Source organism: Helianthus annuus, chromosome 10, assembly GCF_002127325.2.
Source record: "Helianthus annuus cultivar XRQ/B chromosome 10, HanXRQr2.0-SUNRISE, whole genome shotgun sequence".
NCBI lineage: Eukaryota > Viridiplantae > Streptophyta > Magnoliopsida > Asterales > Asteraceae > Helianthus > Helianthus annuus.
Window position 1 is genome coordinate 100,957,649 of NC_035442.2, and position 19,787 is coordinate 100,977,435.

General features: G+C 36.1%; 1 protein-coding gene across 8 annotated transcripts; it reads right to left on the minus strand.

Moving 5' to 3' along the window:
- Positions 1 to 491: 491 nt before the first annotated feature.
- Positions 492 to 3,746, minus strand: LOC110884622 (ABC transporter B family member 19). Of its 8 annotated transcripts, none has more exons than XM_022132345.2 (5): positions 3,037 to 3,746; positions 2,926 to 2,952; positions 1,409 to 2,807; positions 1,176 to 1,311; positions 748 to 884 (listed from the first exon to the last, which is right to left on the minus strand). In XM_022132345.2, the coding sequence occupies exons 3-4, from the start codon at positions 2,409 to 2,411 to the stop codon at positions 1,190 to 1,192; spliced, it is 1,125 nt and encodes a 374-aa protein (XP_021988037.1). In that variant the 5' UTR covers positions 2,412 to 2,807; positions 2,926 to 2,952; positions 3,037 to 3,746; the 3' UTR covers positions 748 to 884; positions 1,176 to 1,189. The 8 variants fall into 8 exon arrangements, with proteins under 8 accessions (XP_035833999.1, XP_035833998.1, XP_021988037.1 ...); XM_035978104.1 differs by having other exon boundaries at positions 1,409 to 2,394; positions 2,456 to 2,508; positions 2,602 to 3,746; XM_022132347.2 differs by lacking the exon at positions 2,926 to 2,952.
- Positions 3,747 to 19,787: the final 16,041 nt, after the last annotated feature.

Genomic DNA, 19,787 nt, shown 5'->3' on the forward strand with positions numbered 1-19,787 from the left:
CATCAAACCAGCCATGAATGGGAAAAAGTCAAAATAAAATAAAAATCAACCATCACATATAGACATATAGTGCAGCTCCAGACTTTCGGTTTAAATTTGTTCATCCTACAAAGATTCAGTGTACTATATATGAAATCCCCTAGTTGCATGCAACAAAATAGATGACTATATATGAAATTTTTTTTGAACATTAATTTTTTTTTGTTACCAATGGGATTTGAACCCTCATCATATGAAAAGGCAAAGCCCCTATGAGCAAACTGCACATATAGCTCTGCCGTTCTGGCGTCAATGCAGTGAGGCCGGGCCTTTGTAGTTTGTGTACCTCTAAATCTCTTAACTCTATAATTACATGGATTAGGATCAAAAGCCCAATAAAACCCACCCGAACCTATCACATAATAACCACCTAGTACACGATCTGGAACCCGATTCTCCCAAACAAAAAAAGTACATGAATACTGCTGCCTGATTAAGCTTGATAGCGGAAAGAATTAAAAGTCACTCGTAAATTAGACTGAATTTAGAAAAGATTCTAATTGTTATTACACCATAATTAAATCTCTCGCACATAAATACAAGGCTTGCTGTAAAACATGTCATCTTCTTGAGATTCTTTGAATCCAATTTCATCTTCTTGAGATGCTGTAAAACCGTGAGCCTAGGAAACCCGAAGCTCATGCAGATCCTTGCATTTTAACGCCACTGCTTGAGCCTCGAAGCCCATCAGATGAGACTTTTATTTTTTTGTGATCCGCTGAGGATTTATTAGATTCAACACAACTTCTGTACACCCAAGCTCTTGCAGCGAACCGTCTCTTCCTTTTGTGTAAACAACTGCACCACTACTGGAAGCTTCCCCATTTGTTTAGTCTGCGCCAAAACTAAAAAAAAGAAGCAATAGCAAAAGCATTAATCAACGACTCTGCAAGCCAAACATAGTATTACAAACAATATCCAAACTAATAGTACTTACTAACATATAATATTATGTAATAAAACATTTTTTCATAAACTTTGTGCGAGAATACATGGCAGTTTATATGCTTAACGCTTTAAAACACAAAGTTTTATTTCAATAAAGGATAATAAAAAATAGAACGGGTCAAAACATGTTTGGGTCAGAATAGGCTAATTTAAGCAAGTTACTGGTGAAGAGCGTTTAAGCAAGTTACTTTGTTTTATATAGTTATAGTGGGTTGGCCCGCACAATGCAGCGGGTGTCACCAAGAGGTTCTTTTGAATAACACAATCCCAACCATTTAGTCGACTCCTCTTCGTCAAACCATCCAACTTCATTCCTCAAGATCGCTGATTAAAACAAACCACAACTTTTCAAAAAGTACAAATCAAGCTTTAAAATAATTTAAAATTAAGAAAGACGATATGGGTAATTCGGTCATTTCACCTGCACTGCAGATACCTGAAAACATCATCCTTCTTACTCTTGTAGTGAGGTTCTCTCCCATGATACTAAAGAAGTAATGTTGGATTAAATATGCGACAACCGCGTACAAACCCACTCCAACGTAAATGGAAACACTTTCTTTGGTCTTTCGCTCCATTCGAGTCAGGTTATCAAAGTAAAAAACCTCAATCATATTGCTCATCACAATGGCAAAAGTTGGATCAATGAATCCAGACAGAATCGAACCGACCGCACCCATTAACGAATAAGGCCATTCGGGTGCATTCATTTTCAAAAGACGAAGAAAGAAATAACCGCTCGGAGCTGGATTCTTTCTATCGGTTTCAGCATTCGATATCATTTCAATACGCCCATCCGCACCAGTGCTTAAATTCCTCAAGCTTCCAGACCTGAGGCTAAGCGATTTTGTCGACAACGAATTACTCAATCGTGACGAATGCGTATGATGAGTTGACAGGTTCGAAAAGTCTCGGTTTCCCACCATTTCTTGGAACCTGATTAACGAAGCGTACGCACCCGGTTTTGAAATCAGTTCTTCATGTGTTCCTGTTTCGACAATCTGTCCTTGTTGAATAACCGCTATCGAATCAACATTTCGTATATTGGATAACCGATGAGCAACCACAACAGTTGTCCTTCCAACCATTAACCGGTCAAGCGCTTCCTGAACAATGCTTTCAGAACCGGAATCAAGCGCGCTTGTGGCCTCATCAAGCAAGAGGATTTTCGGGTTTCTTAACATCGCTCTTGCGATTGCGATTCGTTGTTTTTGACCACCGGATAGCTGAACACCGCGCTCACCCAGTTGCGTGTTGTAGCCGTTAGGAAGCAAGGTAATGAAGCTGTGAGCATTGGCAGCCGAGGCTGCAGCTTCGACTTCAGTTGTAGTTGCAACAAACTTGATTTTAGGCTCCAACTCATTTAATAGAAGCTCGGGCTCAGGCTCTTTATTCAACAAGCTTGATTTTAGGCTCCAACTCATTTAATAGAAGCTCGGGCTCAGGCTCTTTATTCAACAAGCTTGATTTTAGGCTCCAGCTCATTTAATGCCCATGCCAATTTCGAGTAACACATGAGCACTGAGAAACAATAAATAAAGTAAGAAGAACAAGAATCTTCAAATAATCTGCTATGTACTAATATCGTTGATGAAGGGAAGTGGTTAAATAAACCATCGTTGAGTTGGTTTCCTGCAATGAGTTTGACACTTGGTTGGTCGATATGTACCAGCATTGTATAGTTGCAGCCCGTACAACTACCTTTTGCATGAACTGTCCAATATCTTCATATGCTCTGACCATTGATCCATACCTGACCCTTTCCCATGCTCTTCATCTCAATAGCCAAAGGCCGGCCCTGCTGGTGCACTGAAATAAGCCTACAAGTTCACAACTGGTTAATGCATGTTTATATTTAACGGGTCAAATGATCTAAATAAGAAAAAAACTGATGGGTTGAAAGTTGCCCAAAGTGTTTTCAGAGAAATAAAAACCTACTATGAATATCCGCCAACCATTTATAGTCTGCACAAAAGAGTACCACATTTTGAGGTTCTAAAGACATGTGACCCACTCGTTTTGCCACCTCTACAGAAACAAAAACCATACCTTCTACCATGTAAGTGATCTGTGTACTTGTCGTAACAATGATTATGTCCAATCAACCGATGAAATCCCCACTGACGATGCTATGTTTTTGGATTTTCCTTTCAGGCCAACCTATAAAAACCAAAAATGCAAACTGACCCTTTGTTTGATACATGACAACATGTCCAAACAGGCTAATTCTGAAACTCTTGACCCAGCCTGGCCCGTTAGTGAACCGAAACGTGTCGACCCGTATGAGAAACCATTAACAAATCTGATACACCCCTAGTCTAAAGTTGATTATCTGGCCTAACAAAAAAATAAATTGAAACATTAATCCCAAATTACCCCTAGTCTAAAGTTGATTATCTATCCTAACAAAACAATAAATTGAAACATTAATCCCAAATTACTGATGATAACATCAACTAAACACCATAAATTGTTACCTCTACAACAAAAAACAACAAAAATCTAATACACCCCTATTTTCTAAGAACCGTTATAATAGAACTAAATAATAATGATAGAAAAAAAAACATTACAAAATTCCTTTTAAGAGATGGATCGACTATGAGGCTGCTCGGAGCACCGCTGCCATCCACCATTGCAGCCATCGCAGCACGTTGCCATCCACCATCCCATCTTTAGCTGTAAAAGTAATAAAGGAACACTTGCAGTATCCACAAATCTGTAATGTTATGTCTCTCACTGAGAACAAAACAAACTGCTGAATCCCAAACACCCACCATATTCCAATTCATCTTATCAACCAGCTAATCTAATCTGACACTTACCACACTAAGCCAAACCAACCAGACAGATTGATGTGCCTAAAGTTTAGAACCCGACTTCGTTGTAATTTTCCAAAGCTCAAGTAAATAAACCAAACTCGGAACAAATAACACGTCAAACCCGAGCTGTGTTGACCCATTTAGCACCAAAATGGATAGATATGTCATAAAAACAAATAAACAAAACAAAAAAAAGAGAGCTTAATGGATAGATATGTCATCGAGGAGCTGGAGTGCTTTCCTTGGCTAAGAAGGATGACGTGAGGCCTGTGAAACTCTTGATATTGTTTTGAGAGTTGAAACTGATATTCATGCCACATGTCTTCGACTGTGAAAGCGGGCTAGCTTTCGAGCCATGGGATATGGTTGATCTGATTGAGAACGCACTTGCTGATGTGGCTGCCATGTCAGACCCTAAAGAACACATAGAGCCAACAATTGTTATAAATGAATTTATTCATATTATGTTTATCTTACAATGATAAAAACATAAAATACAAATGAAAATGAGAGCTTAACGACTACTGACTACACATCCTGTTGGGTTCTAGTGTTATACCATACCTAATTACTACTGACTACACATCCATTGCAGCCTTTATGTAGATACTTTGAATGCAAATATTAGACAAACAGGTATTTGCATATTCAAAAAATAATATCACATTCTCAAATCAGATTCATTTTTCGTTTAGGGAATCCAGAACTATTTGAAAACTATGACGATAGATATAAACTTCAAAATCAAAATTAATTGATGCAAACAACAGTAGTCAGATGAACATACTACCAAATGATTCACGGAGTTAACTAAATCTCACAGTTTGAAATGCATCAAATTTTAAATCATCAGCTAAAATTGCATCTTAAAACAGATGAAACGGTTCATCCAAACAGCCGAAAGAGAGACATTAACTTCAGAATCCACATGAATAAGCTGGTAATAGGTTCATCTGACTACTGAAATTTTCAAATCATAGGCTTAGTTGCATCTTAAAACAAATCACAAGGTTCTACAAACATCTAAAAGAGAACATTCGAGAAATCACGCAGACAGATAAACGAATCAATCAAACAGAAAGTGCGTTCATCGATAGAACACAACCCAAATCGACCCATTCCTAAGCAAATGGGCTATAATCTGTTGGATAATCAATAAAGTAACCAGAAAGCATTTTGTCTTCTATCTCGCATACTATTTTATTTCATTAGCAAAATTCTCTTCTGGTTTTTTTTCTTTTATTCAAGAGTTGTGTGTGATTAATTGTGTTAGCCAAGGCCTGAACCAAAAAAATCATCACATGTCATAGTGTTCATCGATAGAAAATAAACCAAACATGTAAAAAAATCTCACTTTCTCATCCAGGAATGCTCTTATTATTACTTTTGTAACTTCTTCTTCCACACCAGAGGCCCCATTAGAATCCCTGCAATGTAGAAAATCCACATATTATTACAATGTAGAAAATCCACATATAAATTCAATAATATTGACCAAAAAGAGTTCATCATTATATTTTTTAAACAAAAACAAGAATTAATCTTATTTTTATAAGCCCATTAAACTTTTACTTACCAATAACACTGGGTACTTGACCCTATGTAGTTTCACCATCATCAGTTGACTCCCCACCTCTCCAACCCACCATACAACATATATTTTCCCCTGGTTGAACTGCAGCTGACAACACCAAATAAAAATTAGTAAAAACAACAATAATAAACGATCAGTAAACTAACGCTTCAGTTTCTTGAGAGATAAAAAGGTGCTGGCTTAAAGCTTCCTTAATGAGATGGGGAGTGTGATACTCTAAACCCTTAGACATTTTAGGGTTTGATTACCTTTTTGTTTGCTAATCGTTGATGTGGAAGAAAAGCCGAAAGAAACCACAGCAGATATGACCTGACGAAACCTTCAGTTAGGGTTTCTTCAAATCGGTGTTCAACCCTGTGTGTTTTCATCATCTGATTTCATCTCAAACCATCAGCACTCCAGACATCTTTCATCACGGACGACGAAACCCTAGTTTCCTCCACCGGTGGTTCAAACACTTCCGATCTAGATCTGAGAGAAAGAGAGAGAAAGGAAGGAGAAAGTTGATCTGATAAAGTTGATGTGAGTTGTGAGAGAGAGGAGGGAATGGAAAGGGCAATCCGTGTGAAGTGAATATCAGCGGTTTAGATTGTGATCCATGTGAAAAATTGCAAGAAATGGACGGTTGATGATGAATCAGTTGAAGGGTAAAAAGTTTGTGTTTTCTTGTGCCTTAACAGTTGTACATTGTGCATTAAGTGTTTTTTCAACACCTTGTTCAATTACCATCTTGTCCTTCACATATGTTTATTAAAGTAGTATAGATATATATATATATATATATATATATATATATATATATATATATATATATATATATATATATATAGAGAGAGAGAGAGAGAGAGAGTGGGGATCCTAATGAAAGTGTGTTTTTCCTAGAAAGTCTAGGAAGCGATCTGGGCCATCCAATGGGTGTGTTTAATGGTTGAGATCATCTTAGTGGAATTTTGGTAATATGTGTTTCTTAAAAACAGGATTATTTAATTAATCAGGGGTAGATATGTCATTTAGCTTGTTTTAAATATGGAAATAATTGTCATTCCATAACCACCCCACATTTCTTGCGATTTTTTTCTCTCTCTCCCTTTCTCTATCTCTCTCTCTCTTCCTTCTATCCTTCATGAAGAAACACATCAAGATCGTATTAATCTGCTTGCTGTTAAAACACAGCGTCAAGAAATCCTCCAGCATTACCAGCATGGATGGTAAAACACAACGTATGAGTCTGCTTGCTGTTAAAACACAACTGTATGAATCTGAATGCTAAAACAAAACTGTATGAATCTGAATGCTAAAACACAACTGTATGAATCTGCTTGCTGTTAAAACACAACTGTATGAATCTGAATGCTAAAACACAACTGTATGAATCTGCTTGCTGTTAAAACACAACTGTATGAATCTGAATGTTAAAACACAACTGTATGAATCTGCTTGCTGTTAAAACGCAACTGTATGAATCTGAATGCTAAAACACAACTATATGAATCTGCTTGCTGTTAAAATACAACTGTATGAATCTGAATGCTAAAACACAACTATATGAATCTGCTTGCTGTTAAAACACAACTGTATGAATCTGGATGCTAAAACACAACTGTATGAATCTGCTTGCTGTTAAAACACAACTGTATGAATCTGAATGCTAAAACACAACTGTATGAATCTGCTTGCTGTTAAAACACAACGTCAAGAACATTCTAGTGGTTTCCAAACATAATTAAAAATTGACACAGACCAGATAATAGTAAACAGAAAAAGACGTGTATTTGCCATATCCGCAATCAAGAATTGTGTTTGAAGCCAAAACTATCTCTCACGTAAAAAATGATTTACGAATAAAGTTGATCAAGATTGTGAAAGGAACGAATGGGAATTTGATTGATATTTACATCTGGTAGTAATTCGCAAATCATGGAAAAGCAGTTACCATAAAATCGTGCACAGTTAGTTAATGAGATATAAATTCCAAAATTAAAATAAAATGTCAAATTACACAATTGCCCTTTTAGTTAAAATCCTTTAATGCCACATGTCACGTTCTGATTGCTTCCTAAATTTTCTAGGAAAATAAGGCTTTCTACCCAACTCCTACTCTCTCTCTCTCTATATATATATATATATATATATATATATATACACTTGTCAAAGTGTGTTCGTATAAACCTACACCGTGTCCATACATTTCTTAAAGTTGAGTTCTTACATAGAAAGTGTGTATATATATATATATATATATATATATATATATATATATATATATATATATATATATATATAGGATTAAGATCATGAGTGAACAACTTTTTGAGAGTGAACTGAGTGAACTAATCTTGACCCTTGATTATTTTTTAGATTAAAAGGGTAAGATTGACATTAGTCAAATACTTTTAATTAAAATCCCTTAATTTTCTCCTCTCTTAATTCTCTCTCTCTCTCTCATTTTTAATTATTTCTCCATTATTTTAATTATAAGTGATTGAAGTGATAATGTTTTTTTTAAATAAACTCTTACGTTCCTTTTAAAATTAAATATTAAACCTAATTAAATTATGTTTTTTAACATATGTGTATACAGGTTAGTATATACAAGACTTATACAGTTGTGTATTATTACATCTTGTTTTCACGGGTCGGTAAAACCAGAATTATACACTTGTGTATTATTCAAGTACATATGTGTATACATGTCGGTATATACCAGACGTACACACCTGTGTATTATTCAAGTACATAGTGTATACATGTCGATATATACCAGACTTATACACTTGTGTATTACTACATATTGTTTCCACTATACATCTTTTCATCAAACATTGATCAAATACATATATATATATATAGAGAAAGTAATTAAATATTTTTAATCGTGTTCTAGATGGAACAATATTTGATAATGTTTGTATTTTTTTTTAAATTATCAAATATTAAGTTAGGTAATATGTGAGAGAAAAAAATAGAGAGAATGTAATTAAATATTCTTTTAATTGGAAAGAGAAATCAGGAGAGAGAAAAAATCAATTAATTAAATGAAGATAGAAAAATACAATTATACCCTTGTGTCTGTTAAAATACATGTAAGCTACAAAAGATAATGGAAAAATTACACTTTTCGTCCTTTATGTTTGTATCACATTGCAATGGATAGCCTTTAACTTTAATAATTACAGCCACAGTCCTTTATTTGGAAAACTCATTACATCTTTCATCCTTTAGCACTAACAAGGTTAAAATTTTCAGTTAAATTTATCCACTTAAGGGCAGTTTAGTCTTTCTACTTAATTATTTATAGTATAAATTAAAGAAAATAAAATCAAATATAAAAACCCTTTTCTCTTTCACATACTCTCTCTCTCTCTAAACAAACAGCACCACCACTACCACCGTATAAACTGTCTGCAACAGTTTAGAACTGTCCAAATCCGCCACACACACCACCACATAGTCATGATCAATTAAATAAAACAATGTAGGATCGTGTCGCGACCTAAACGAGTCGTTTGGAAGAGCTCAAAACCGTTTCAGAGGGGGAAACAAAGAAACGGTCGTGAAAACAGCTTGAATCATTCTTTAAACCTCTTGTATATTGATTTTACAGCGTTTACAGTTACAAGGAACACCGGCAATACCTCGGTATCAAATATGGAATCGTTACAAAATGAAATGACAACTAGCCTATATATACTAAAGCTGGTTCGCTCGAAATGACAGAAGCAACATAAGCGAACCTCCAAATTTGTATGTATAAGCGAACCCTTTCAATTCCTTATAAGCGAACCTTCAAGATTGTATAAGCGAACCTCCTATTTGATGTATGAACAAGCGAACCCTTTCATTGGACCATCAAACTACTACTTTTGATTGGGCCTCCAAATGTAGGCATCTCATTTGACCTTCAAATGGTCGAATCACAACAAACGGTCACTTTAACAATATCAAATCCAATTTGTATATTGTCGTTTACTGCTTCTTTGATGATAACCATATTATGATGATGTCACAAGATGATGTCATCATTAAACATGATGACATCATGCTTAATCAGATCCACAACGAAACCCGGACTCGACATTAGACGAAGACGACAGATGACTGCACCAACAGACTCCCCCTCAGATGTTGACGAGTCTTAAGTGTCGAGTCTTCAACAACTTCAATCTTTATCAGTCTGAACACTCTCTGAAATATCTCACAATGTAAGCATCCTCAAATCTTTCTCTTCTCTTTTCAACATCATCTACAGACTCCCCACGAACAATCTCAACTTGGATGTCTTCAGACTCCCCCTTTCGATATGCTGGGATCGCAGTCTGGCATGTTGAAAACATAAAGACTCCAGGTATCGAAACCTGGTTCTCTACCACTTAGAAACCTGCACATCCTCTACCTCACAATAAATTTCCTGATGATAACTTGTAAAAATCTAACGAATCACTTGCAAAAGTTATACAATCAAAGAATGATTTTACAATGTTAATCTTTTATGAACCACTCGAAGATACATCCTTTTTATTTTAAAATACCACACTCTCCCAAACCATCTGTTCATCATGTTTAGCACTCGGAATTTTGAAAATTATCTTTTCAATACAAGTTGTCGAAAATCTTTTTGTATTTTTCAAAAAATTTATGCTAAAACACACTGAAAATCTTTTTGGATTTTTGACATAAGAGAATTAAAATGCAGTAAAGAAATATTTACAAACATTATTTTTGTGAGTTTATGTAAGAGGATCATATCAGCTTTTGAGACTAGTCACCAACACCGTTAAGCTTGATTTCATTTTAAGTTCTAAACAATTTACCTAGATTGTCAGTATACTGGTCCACTTAAATTTTCACACAACGTTCAACTGATCCGAGATACGATATTAATGTCTTAGAAACTAAAACTTATCCGTGTGTCCCACTACTTGAATATCCTCCCGTATCCAGATCCCAATATTCAGTCTTACAGGTGAATATACCACAGATGATATCTGTAAGGGGTTAGGTGCGAAACCGTGAGAGCTCAGGTCAGAACTTCCGTTCAGCAGAGAGATGACGACTCGACTTTTGGTGGGTCCCCTTTAGAGGATCTTTTTTACAACAGCAATGACTATCAATTTTATTGTTTCATCAATTTGCTGAGGGCGGCGCTTTTTCAAGCATTTGTAGAAAGTATTATCTGGGGACTAGGTCAGTACTTCCATACAGCAGAAGTCCCGGGATAATACCCCAGATATCACTGAGCATAAAGACCTAGTATCTCAGAATAAGGGATCTTTCAAACAAGATTTCAGGGGTTACCTATATATCCAAGTTTGTGTTAACCCACAGAACAAGCAAGTTTGAATTTTAAGTTTATATCTCGTCACAGTTTATTAAATGTGTAAAAATCTACTGACACATCCGCAGTAAGATTGTTTATCACTTTTAATCTTTCCAATTCTTCAGCATGTTGTGATAGTCCACTGATGTACTATCATTTCCTCTTTTTCACAACAAACTCATTTTTAGATTTTATCATGTTTTTGTCTTTTTCAAATTTTCTAATGTTTTTGGATTTTCAGAAATTTTCTACTCCCCCTAAAATGCAAACACATTAACGAATATTGAAAACAAACTGTACAGAAACATGACAACCGATATCAAATAGCATCAATTCGCCATTCACTTTGGCATAAACAATCAGAACTCCCCCTATCAACAAACTATTTTCACATTTAGATTTCAAAACACTTAAGTTTGTTTTAATCAAAATGATTTTTCTGGAAAATAAGTTTGGTTGATTTTACCACTTGTAAGTATATCAATACTAAGTTCGGGGATGTGGTTCTTCATCTTGTCTCTCAATCACTTGTAGGAAAATGCAAGTACAAATTAATGTCCTTGATTTACCATATGCACAAGTTATGCACAAACAAATCCTCTAACCACTTATAAACAAACATAAACAAACCTTTTTTACCGTTTGCATGATTGACATTACCGTAGTAAATTCCTCAAGAAAGATGCCGATACCTGCTCCTCGCTTACCAACCTGGAAGCTCCGGCATAGTCCCTCAAACCTGTAAAATTTTGACAATTTCAAACATTTTCAAATCATTTCTAATTAAACATGAAAGATGCCGATTCCTGATCCACGATTACCAACTTGGGATCTCCGGCAAGTCCGGTGTTTTACTCAAACATAATGTCCACCCAAGCCTCACCAGCCTTGGGTGACTTTGGAACACATCTGTCCCACCAACATTTTGATTTATAAAATTCTTTAGCACCTTTTACTTTCTTATCAACCATCTTCGCAAAAATATGTTTAACTTTCCCGTTGAAAGCCTTTTCAACATCAAATTCTCCTTTATCAGCGAAGAATTGATTTGAAATCTCAGTCTTTCCAACTTTCTTCATCAAATTTTCCTTTGACAGTGACGGAAAATTCTCATCGTTCAACACCAGAACGGAATTCACAATCTTTTTATCAACTAATGACTCCTCTGATTTTATGGAATCAGATTCATTGTCAGAATTACCCTCAGATTTAACCACCCATTTTTGTTTACTCAAATCGACTTGTCTTTTGTAAAAACGGTTTGAAGTTTCACCAACTTCCAAAGTCGATTTATCAACACATTTCTTTTTCATATCAGAGTTAGAAAACACTCCCTGTTTTGAATAAATTGACTCTTGGCAGTTCCAAGCAATGTGTCCAACTCTTTGACACTTGAAACAGGTTCTTCTATCAACTCTCGAAGCAAACTTCCTCACGTTCTTCTTTACTTCAGCAAGAAACTCTTGATTCGACTGCTTCCAGAACGGTTTCTTCTGTTCATCCTCTGAACTTCCTCCTGAAACAAATTTTGTTTTTGGTTTATAAGTTTTCTGTTTTTTATAATTTTCTGAAGAATTGAAACCAAGACCTTTCTTTTTTAGATTACCATTATGGTTTGGTTTCTTTCGATAATCTGAACCATAACCGTAACCCTTTTTCTTGTTCAATCTCTGTTGAACTCTTGAAGTGTACTTTTTAGGTTTTTCAACAAGATTTAAATCTTTTATTTCAGAAATATTAATTTCTGTTAATTTGAAAACCTGTTTGATCATTTCAGTTTTGACACTTCTTATTGGAAATTCCTCATCAGAATATAATTTGTCTGAATCATTCGACATATATGCTACTTTGATTGATTCGTCATTCAAATTAGATTTTGATAACAGGAATTCTTTATTGTAAACCCTCTTAACCGGCGAACTCGGACTTTTCTTAGACGAACTCGAACTATCTGACTTAGACTCCGACTTTGACTCTTCATCCATATCCAACACCTGATCGACAACTTTCTTAACCAACTCGGACTCATGATCAGTGTCAGACGCTGTGAATGTGACATCAATATTGCCTGGTAATTCATCAGTGATTTCAGACTTTAATTTGATGTTTAGAGCCTTGTCTACTTGTTCCTCATTTGGTTTTTTGGGGGAATAACTCTCAAAGATAGGAGGCGGACATCTGTTATACTTGACACTTGGTTTGTTACCAGTATCCTCTTCTTTTTCTTTCTTCTTGAATGCTTCAAGACCTGCAACAGTAGGATAAACATGATCAATCAGATAATCACAGGTAGTATAACTCAAAAGTAATCGGTTGATCCTTTCACTCTTGATTCTCTCAAGTTCCAACTCCTTCTTCAAGTTAGCACAATCTTCGATATAATCATTAATGACACTTTGCTTTGTCATCAAAGTTGCACTCATCTTGTCATTTGCTTTTTCAAATTCTGCATTTGCTCTTTTCAAACTGTCAACTGTCCTGTTCAATACGTCATATGACTCTTTCACATACTTCACATCAAACAGTAAATCTTCTTTCATTTTCTCTAGCTCAGCAATCTTTCTATCTTTTTCTTCACAATCTTTGCCAGATTCTGAACATTTCTCACAAGGCTTAGTAACTTCAACCACCTTTTCAACTATCTTTTCGACTTTGACAGTCTTTTCAACTTCTACAAATTTCTCGACCTCAACAATCTTTTCAACAATCTTTTCTACTTCGACCACCTTTTCAACTTCAACTATTTTCTCAACTTCCACTAATTTCTCGACTTCAACAATTTTCTCCACTACTTTTTCTACTTCAACAATCTTCTCTATTGCAACCTGAGTAGTTGCTTCATCTTTTGTTTCTACAGCTTCAGTCTTCACCTTTTCATCAGCGAGTAACTTTGCTGCTTCTAGCTCTTTCTGCAATCGAGCAATCTTCTTCTGATTCAGCATCTCAACTTTATCTGCATAGAAAAAATTAAAACTATCAGGATCAATGCTTTTTCGACATTTGTTAAGATAATCTTCCTCATCATCCGTATCAACATCACTTCCAAGATCTGGAAATATAGGAATCCTTTTCTGACAATCCTCATTTTGATCCAGAATCCTGGTAACAAGTGCAACATCAGATTTAGTTCCACTAGGTATATACTTGTCCCAGCTAAATCCCTGTGCAACAAACTCATCACTTTGATCTATGATCCCATAATAAGCTTTCCTATTGGCTTCTTCAATCATTTTCCCATGAGCAGTTTGCGGTTCACTTTGTTGAGGTTTTTGATCGATTTGATGAAAGATTGATTTCTGATAGTAATTGCTCTTTTCTTGACTACCAGTTGACTCTCGGTTCTTACATTCCCGTTTAAAGTGACCTTTTCCTTTACATCGGAAACAGGTTACCTTTGACTTGTCAAAACCAAGTGGAGAGGTAGCCATTCCTCGAAACTCGTCTCTGCCCGTAATCTGTTGAAATTTTTCAGCTCTCCTGCAGGCACTAGCTAAGCACCACTTCACATCCATCAGCTCAAGCTCTTCTGCATCAATTTGGTCGTAATCTTCTTTTGTGAGCATTGGATTACCAATTCTTCCAGCAATCAAACTTTCATACGACTCTAGCACGACGACAAGAGATGCCATGTGATGCTTTGCCACCTCAGGAGAAAGATGTTGACCATTTTGAATGTTCAAGGTCACATTACACTGTAGATTTGTAGAATTTTGCTTCTGAGGGCTAGGTGTGTTATTGTTTGGATCAAAGCTTGAGAATGATGAAGTAGATCCACCACTTTGAGTTGTGGTACTTGCAGTTGGACTTGCAGAACCATCAGCACTGAATGCAGTACTAATCTTTGGACTTTGACTGGGAGTGGTCTCAAACTTGTTTCCTCGATAGTACAGACTGACATCTTGCTTTGCATTTGGATTTGTCATGATAGTTGTCTTTTGAATATCCAGCTCCTGCTCTTCGATTTTCTGAATAAACTGAGCCAAATTCATGCTCTCGGACTTTCTCATAAGTTTCACAACCATCAAATCTGTTCCCCACTTATGCTGTGGTAACGCCTCAGGTAGTTTGTCGACCCACTCATCGTCCTCTTTCTTGATATCCAACCTACCCATTTCCAATACTAGATGACAGTATCTATCTATAGTCTGCTTGGTTGTTTCATGATCAAATGCAGTAAACATGTCAAACGATTTCTTCAATAATGCCTTCTTGTTTTTGATCATATCAGCACTCCCTCTGAATTTCTGAATCAACGCTTCCCAGATTGATCTAGCTGTACCATTATGTTGAAGTAAGACAAAGATGTCTTCTTTAACTGCTTGCTGAAGGATGCTGATCATCATCTTCTTCTCACTAGTGTACTTCAACTTATCAGCTTCAGTAAAATCATTGAAACCCTTTTCCAAACCACGTTCATTCTTTGGTTTCTCGTAATCTTTCAGTAAAGAACACCATGCTTTGAATCTGTAAGCTTGAACCCAGTTCTCGAATCGGTTCTTCCAACCTTGAAAATCTTCAATGTACATGAGTTTCGGCGGTTTTTGATGAGTTACCGTCTCATTCTCATTATACAACGCTTCAGCAGGGGTTATAGGGGCAATGGGTGTCGCGAACGCATTGTAGAACTCTTCAGCCATGTTTCAAAATGCAGATGATGCTTCGGGAAATACCTGAATGACACACAAACAAAATGATCAGTTTAAAGATTTATCAATTAATAGAAACGAACTGGTACTTGAACTGATGAATATTCTGTGCAGACTGAAGATTGACACACTGTGTGGACAGCTATGACTCGGATCAAATACAAATGGCGTGACCCTTTTTCGTGTAGACTGACTGACTTTCAGATGACCTGATGAATACTTCAAACGAACAAACAATCAGGTTAAAAATACTGAATACGCAACCGTGTGCGTTGATGAAATCAATCTAAGACTCGTTGTCGAAGATTTGCGAACTTGTTCCAATATGAAAGAACTTGATCTGAATGAAATGGATTATAAAATATGATCTCTATACACCAACTTTCAATATGGGCCGATTGCTATGAATCACTTGGGCTTAAATGAGAAAACTTGGGCCGAATGATCTTAGTAAACTGACATCCTTTATTTACCAAACAAAATCTTATTCAACCTCAAAACCCATTAAACCGTCAACAATAAAAGAAAAAAAACTGATTGGGCCGTCCTTTTGCACAAATCACAAGTCAATGCACTATCTCGTGAGCTTATTTATACTTGTCAACAACAATCACATGCACTACTTTGATTAACTTGTGGTTTCTAGTCCCAAAGTACTGACAACAATTCACTTTAAAAAGATGCACAATTCGAGATACTTGAGTCACATGCAATACTGATTAATTGACAACAAACAATGTTTTTTTTTATTCATCATGGCCGACAATAACAACTATTAATCATGTTTGATTGACCCTCAATATAAAGCTAGCCGACAACTTATCACACCATTTTCAATTGAACTCTATTGGACCTCAAAATCCATTAAAACAACACTTTAAAGTATGTATGAATTGATCAGACTTCAATATTATCGAGACTCAAAAAGTCACATGTGATCACAAATGATTCTTATCACCTCATGCAAACTGACACAAACATGTGGTTTCCTTTTCATGTTCCCAACTACTGACAACTTCACATGATTATCTTGTTCAATGACTGACAGACTTTGATGTTCACAAGAGCGAACTACAAATGTAACTAAGAGCGGATCTCAACTGATGTTACTAAAAGCGGACCTCGACTGTCACTAAAAGCGAACTTCAAATGTGCTAAAAGCGAACCTAGAATAATGAAACCTTTTGAGCGAACCTTGGTATTTATAAGCGAATCTATATGACGTCAGCAAAGAACGAACAACTTTCATATGACTCTTTCACATACTTCACATCAAACAGTAAATCTTCTTTCATTTTCTCTAGCTCAGCAATCTTTCTATCTTTTTCTTCACAATCTTTGCCAGATTCTGAACATTTCGCACAAGGCTTAGTAACTTCAACCACCTTTTCAACTATCTTTTCGACTTTGACAGTCTTTTCAACTTCTACAAATTTCTCGACCTCAACAATCTTTTCAACAATCTTTTCTACTTCGACCACCTTTTCAACTTCAACTATTTTCTCAACTTCCACTAATTTCTCGACTTCAACAATTTTCTCCACTACTTTTTCTACTTCAACAATCTTCTCTATTGCAATCTGAGTAGTTGCTTCATCTTTTGTTTCTACAGCTTCAGTCTTCACCTTTTCATCAGCGAGTAACTTTGCTGCTTCTAGCTCTTTCTGCAATCGAGCAATCTTCTTCTGATTCAGCATCTCAACTTTATCTGCATAGAAAAAATTAAAACTATCAGGATCAATGCTTTTTCGACATTTGTTAAGATAATCTTCCTCATCATCCGTATCAACATCACTTCCAAGATCTGGAAATATAGGAATCCTTTTCTGACAATCCTCATTTTGATCCAGAATCCTGGTAACAAGTGCAACATCAGATTTAGTTCCACTAGGTATATACTTGTCCCAGCTAAATCCCTGTGCAACAAACTCATCACTTTGATCTATGATCCCATAATAAGCTTTCCTATTGGCTTCTTCAATCATTTTCCCATGAGCAGTTTGCGGTTCACTTTGTTGAGGTTTTTGATCGATTTGATGAAAGATTGATTTCTGATAGTAATTGCTCTTTTCTTGACTACCAGTTGACTCTCGGTTCTTACATTCCCGTTTAAAGTGACCTTTTCCTTTACATCGGAAACAGGTTACCTTTGACTTGTCAAAACCAAGTGGAGAGGTAGCCATTCCTCGAAACTCGTCTCTGCCCGTAATCTGTTGAAATTTTTCAGCTCTCCTGCAGGCACTAGCTAAGCACCACTTCACATCCATCAGCTCAAGCTCTTCTGCATCAATTTGGTCGTAATCTTCTTTTGTGAGCATTGGATTACCAATTCTTCCAGCAATCAAACTTTCATACGACTCTAGCACGACGACAAGAGATGCCATGTGATGCTTTGCCACCTCAGGAGAAAGATGTTGACCATTTTGAATGTTCAAGGTCACATTACACTGTAGATTTGTAGAATTTTGCTTCTGAGGGCTAGGTGTGTTACTGTTTGGATCAAAGCTTGAGAATGATGAAGTAGATCCACCACTTTGAGTTGTGGTACTTGCAGTTGGACTTGCAGAACCATCAGCACTGAATGCAGTACTAATCTTTGGACTTTGACTGGGAGTGGTCTCAAACTTGTTTCCTCGATAGTACAGACTGACATCTTGCTTTGCATTTGGATTTGTCATGATAGTTGTCTTTTGAATATCCAGCTCCTGCTCTTCGATTTTCTGAATAAACTGAGCCAAATTCATGCTCTCGGACTTTCTCATAAGTTTCACAACCATCAAATCTGTTCCCCACTTATGCTGTGGTAACGCCTCAGGTAGTTTGTCGACCCACTCATCGTCCTCTTTCTTGATATCCAACCTACCCATTTCCAATACTAGATGACAGTATCTATCTATAGTCTGCTTGGTTGTTTCATGATCAAATGCAGTAAACATGTCAAACGATTTCTTCAATAATGCCTTCTTGTTTTTGATCATATCAGCACTCCCTCTGAATTTCTGAATCAACGCTTCCCAGATTGATCTAGCTGTACCATTATGTTGAAGTAAGACAAAGATGTCTTCTTTAACTGCTTGCTGAAGGATGCTGATCATCATCTTCTTCTCACTAGTGTACTTCAACTTATCAGCTTCAGTAAAATCATTGAAACCCTTTTCCAAACCACGTTCATTCTTTGGTTTCTCGTAATCTTTCAGTAAAGAACACCATGCTTTGAATCTGTAAGCTTGAACCCAGTTCTCGAATCGGTTCTTCCAACCTTGAAAATCTTCAATGTACATGAGTTTCGGCGGTTTTTGATGAGTTACCGTCTCATTCTCATTATACAACGCTTCAGCAGGGGTTATAGGGGCAATGGGTGTCGCGAACGCATTGTAGAACTCTTCAGCCATGTTTCAAAATGCAGATGATGCTTCGGGAAATACCTGAATGACACACAAACAAAATGATCAGTTTAAAGATTTATCAATTAATAGAAACGAACTGGTACTTGAACTGATGAATATTCTGTGCAGACTGAAGATTGACACACTGTGTGGACAGCTATGACTCGGATCAAATACAAATGGCGTGACCCTTTTTCGTGTAGACTGACTGACTTTCAGATGACCTGATGAATACTTCAAACGAACAAACAATCAGGTTAAAAATACTGAATACGCAACCGTGTGCGTTGATGAAATCAATCTAAGACTCGTTGTCGAAGATTTGCGAACTTGTTCCAATATGAAAGAACTTGATCTGAATGAAATGGATTATAAAATATGATCTCTATACACCAACTTTCAATATGGGCCGATTGCTATGAATCACTTGGGCTTAAATGAGAAAACTTGGGCCGAATGATCTTAGTAAACTGACATCCTTTATTTACCAAACAAAATCTTATTCAACCTCAAAACCCATTAAACCGTCAACAATAAAAGAAAAAAAACTGATTGGGCCGTCCTTTTGCACAAATCACAAGTCAATGCACTATCTCGTGAGCTTATTTATACTTGTCAACAACAATCACATGCACTACTTTGATTAACTTGTGGTTTCTAGTCCCAAAGTACTGACAACAATTCACTTTAAAAAGATGCACAATTCGAGATACTTGAGTCACATGCAATACTGATTAATTGACAACAAACAATGTTTTTTTTTATTCATCATGGCCGACAATAACAACTATTAATCATGTTTGATTGACCCTCAATATAAAGCTAGCCGACAACTTATCACACCATTTTCAATTGAACTCTATTGGACCTCAAAATCCATTAAAACAACACTTTAAAGTATGTATGAATTGATCAGACTTCAATATTATCGAGACTCAAAAAGTCACATGTGATCACAAATGATTCTTATCACCTCATGCAAACTGACACAAACATGTGGTTTCCTTTTCATGTTCCCAACTACTGACAACTTCA

Bases quoted from the DNA above. Each gene is read 5' to 3' on its own strand.
- LOC110884622 (XM_022132347.2), bottom strand. From the start codon at position 2,411: ATGAGTTGGAGCCTAAAATCAAGCTTGTTGAATAAAGAGCCTGAGCCC. The intron at 1,312-1,408 runs GTGAAATGACCG...TGTTTTAATCAG, and splicing joins TTCAGGTATCTGCAGTGCAG to CGATCTTGAGGAATGAAGTT.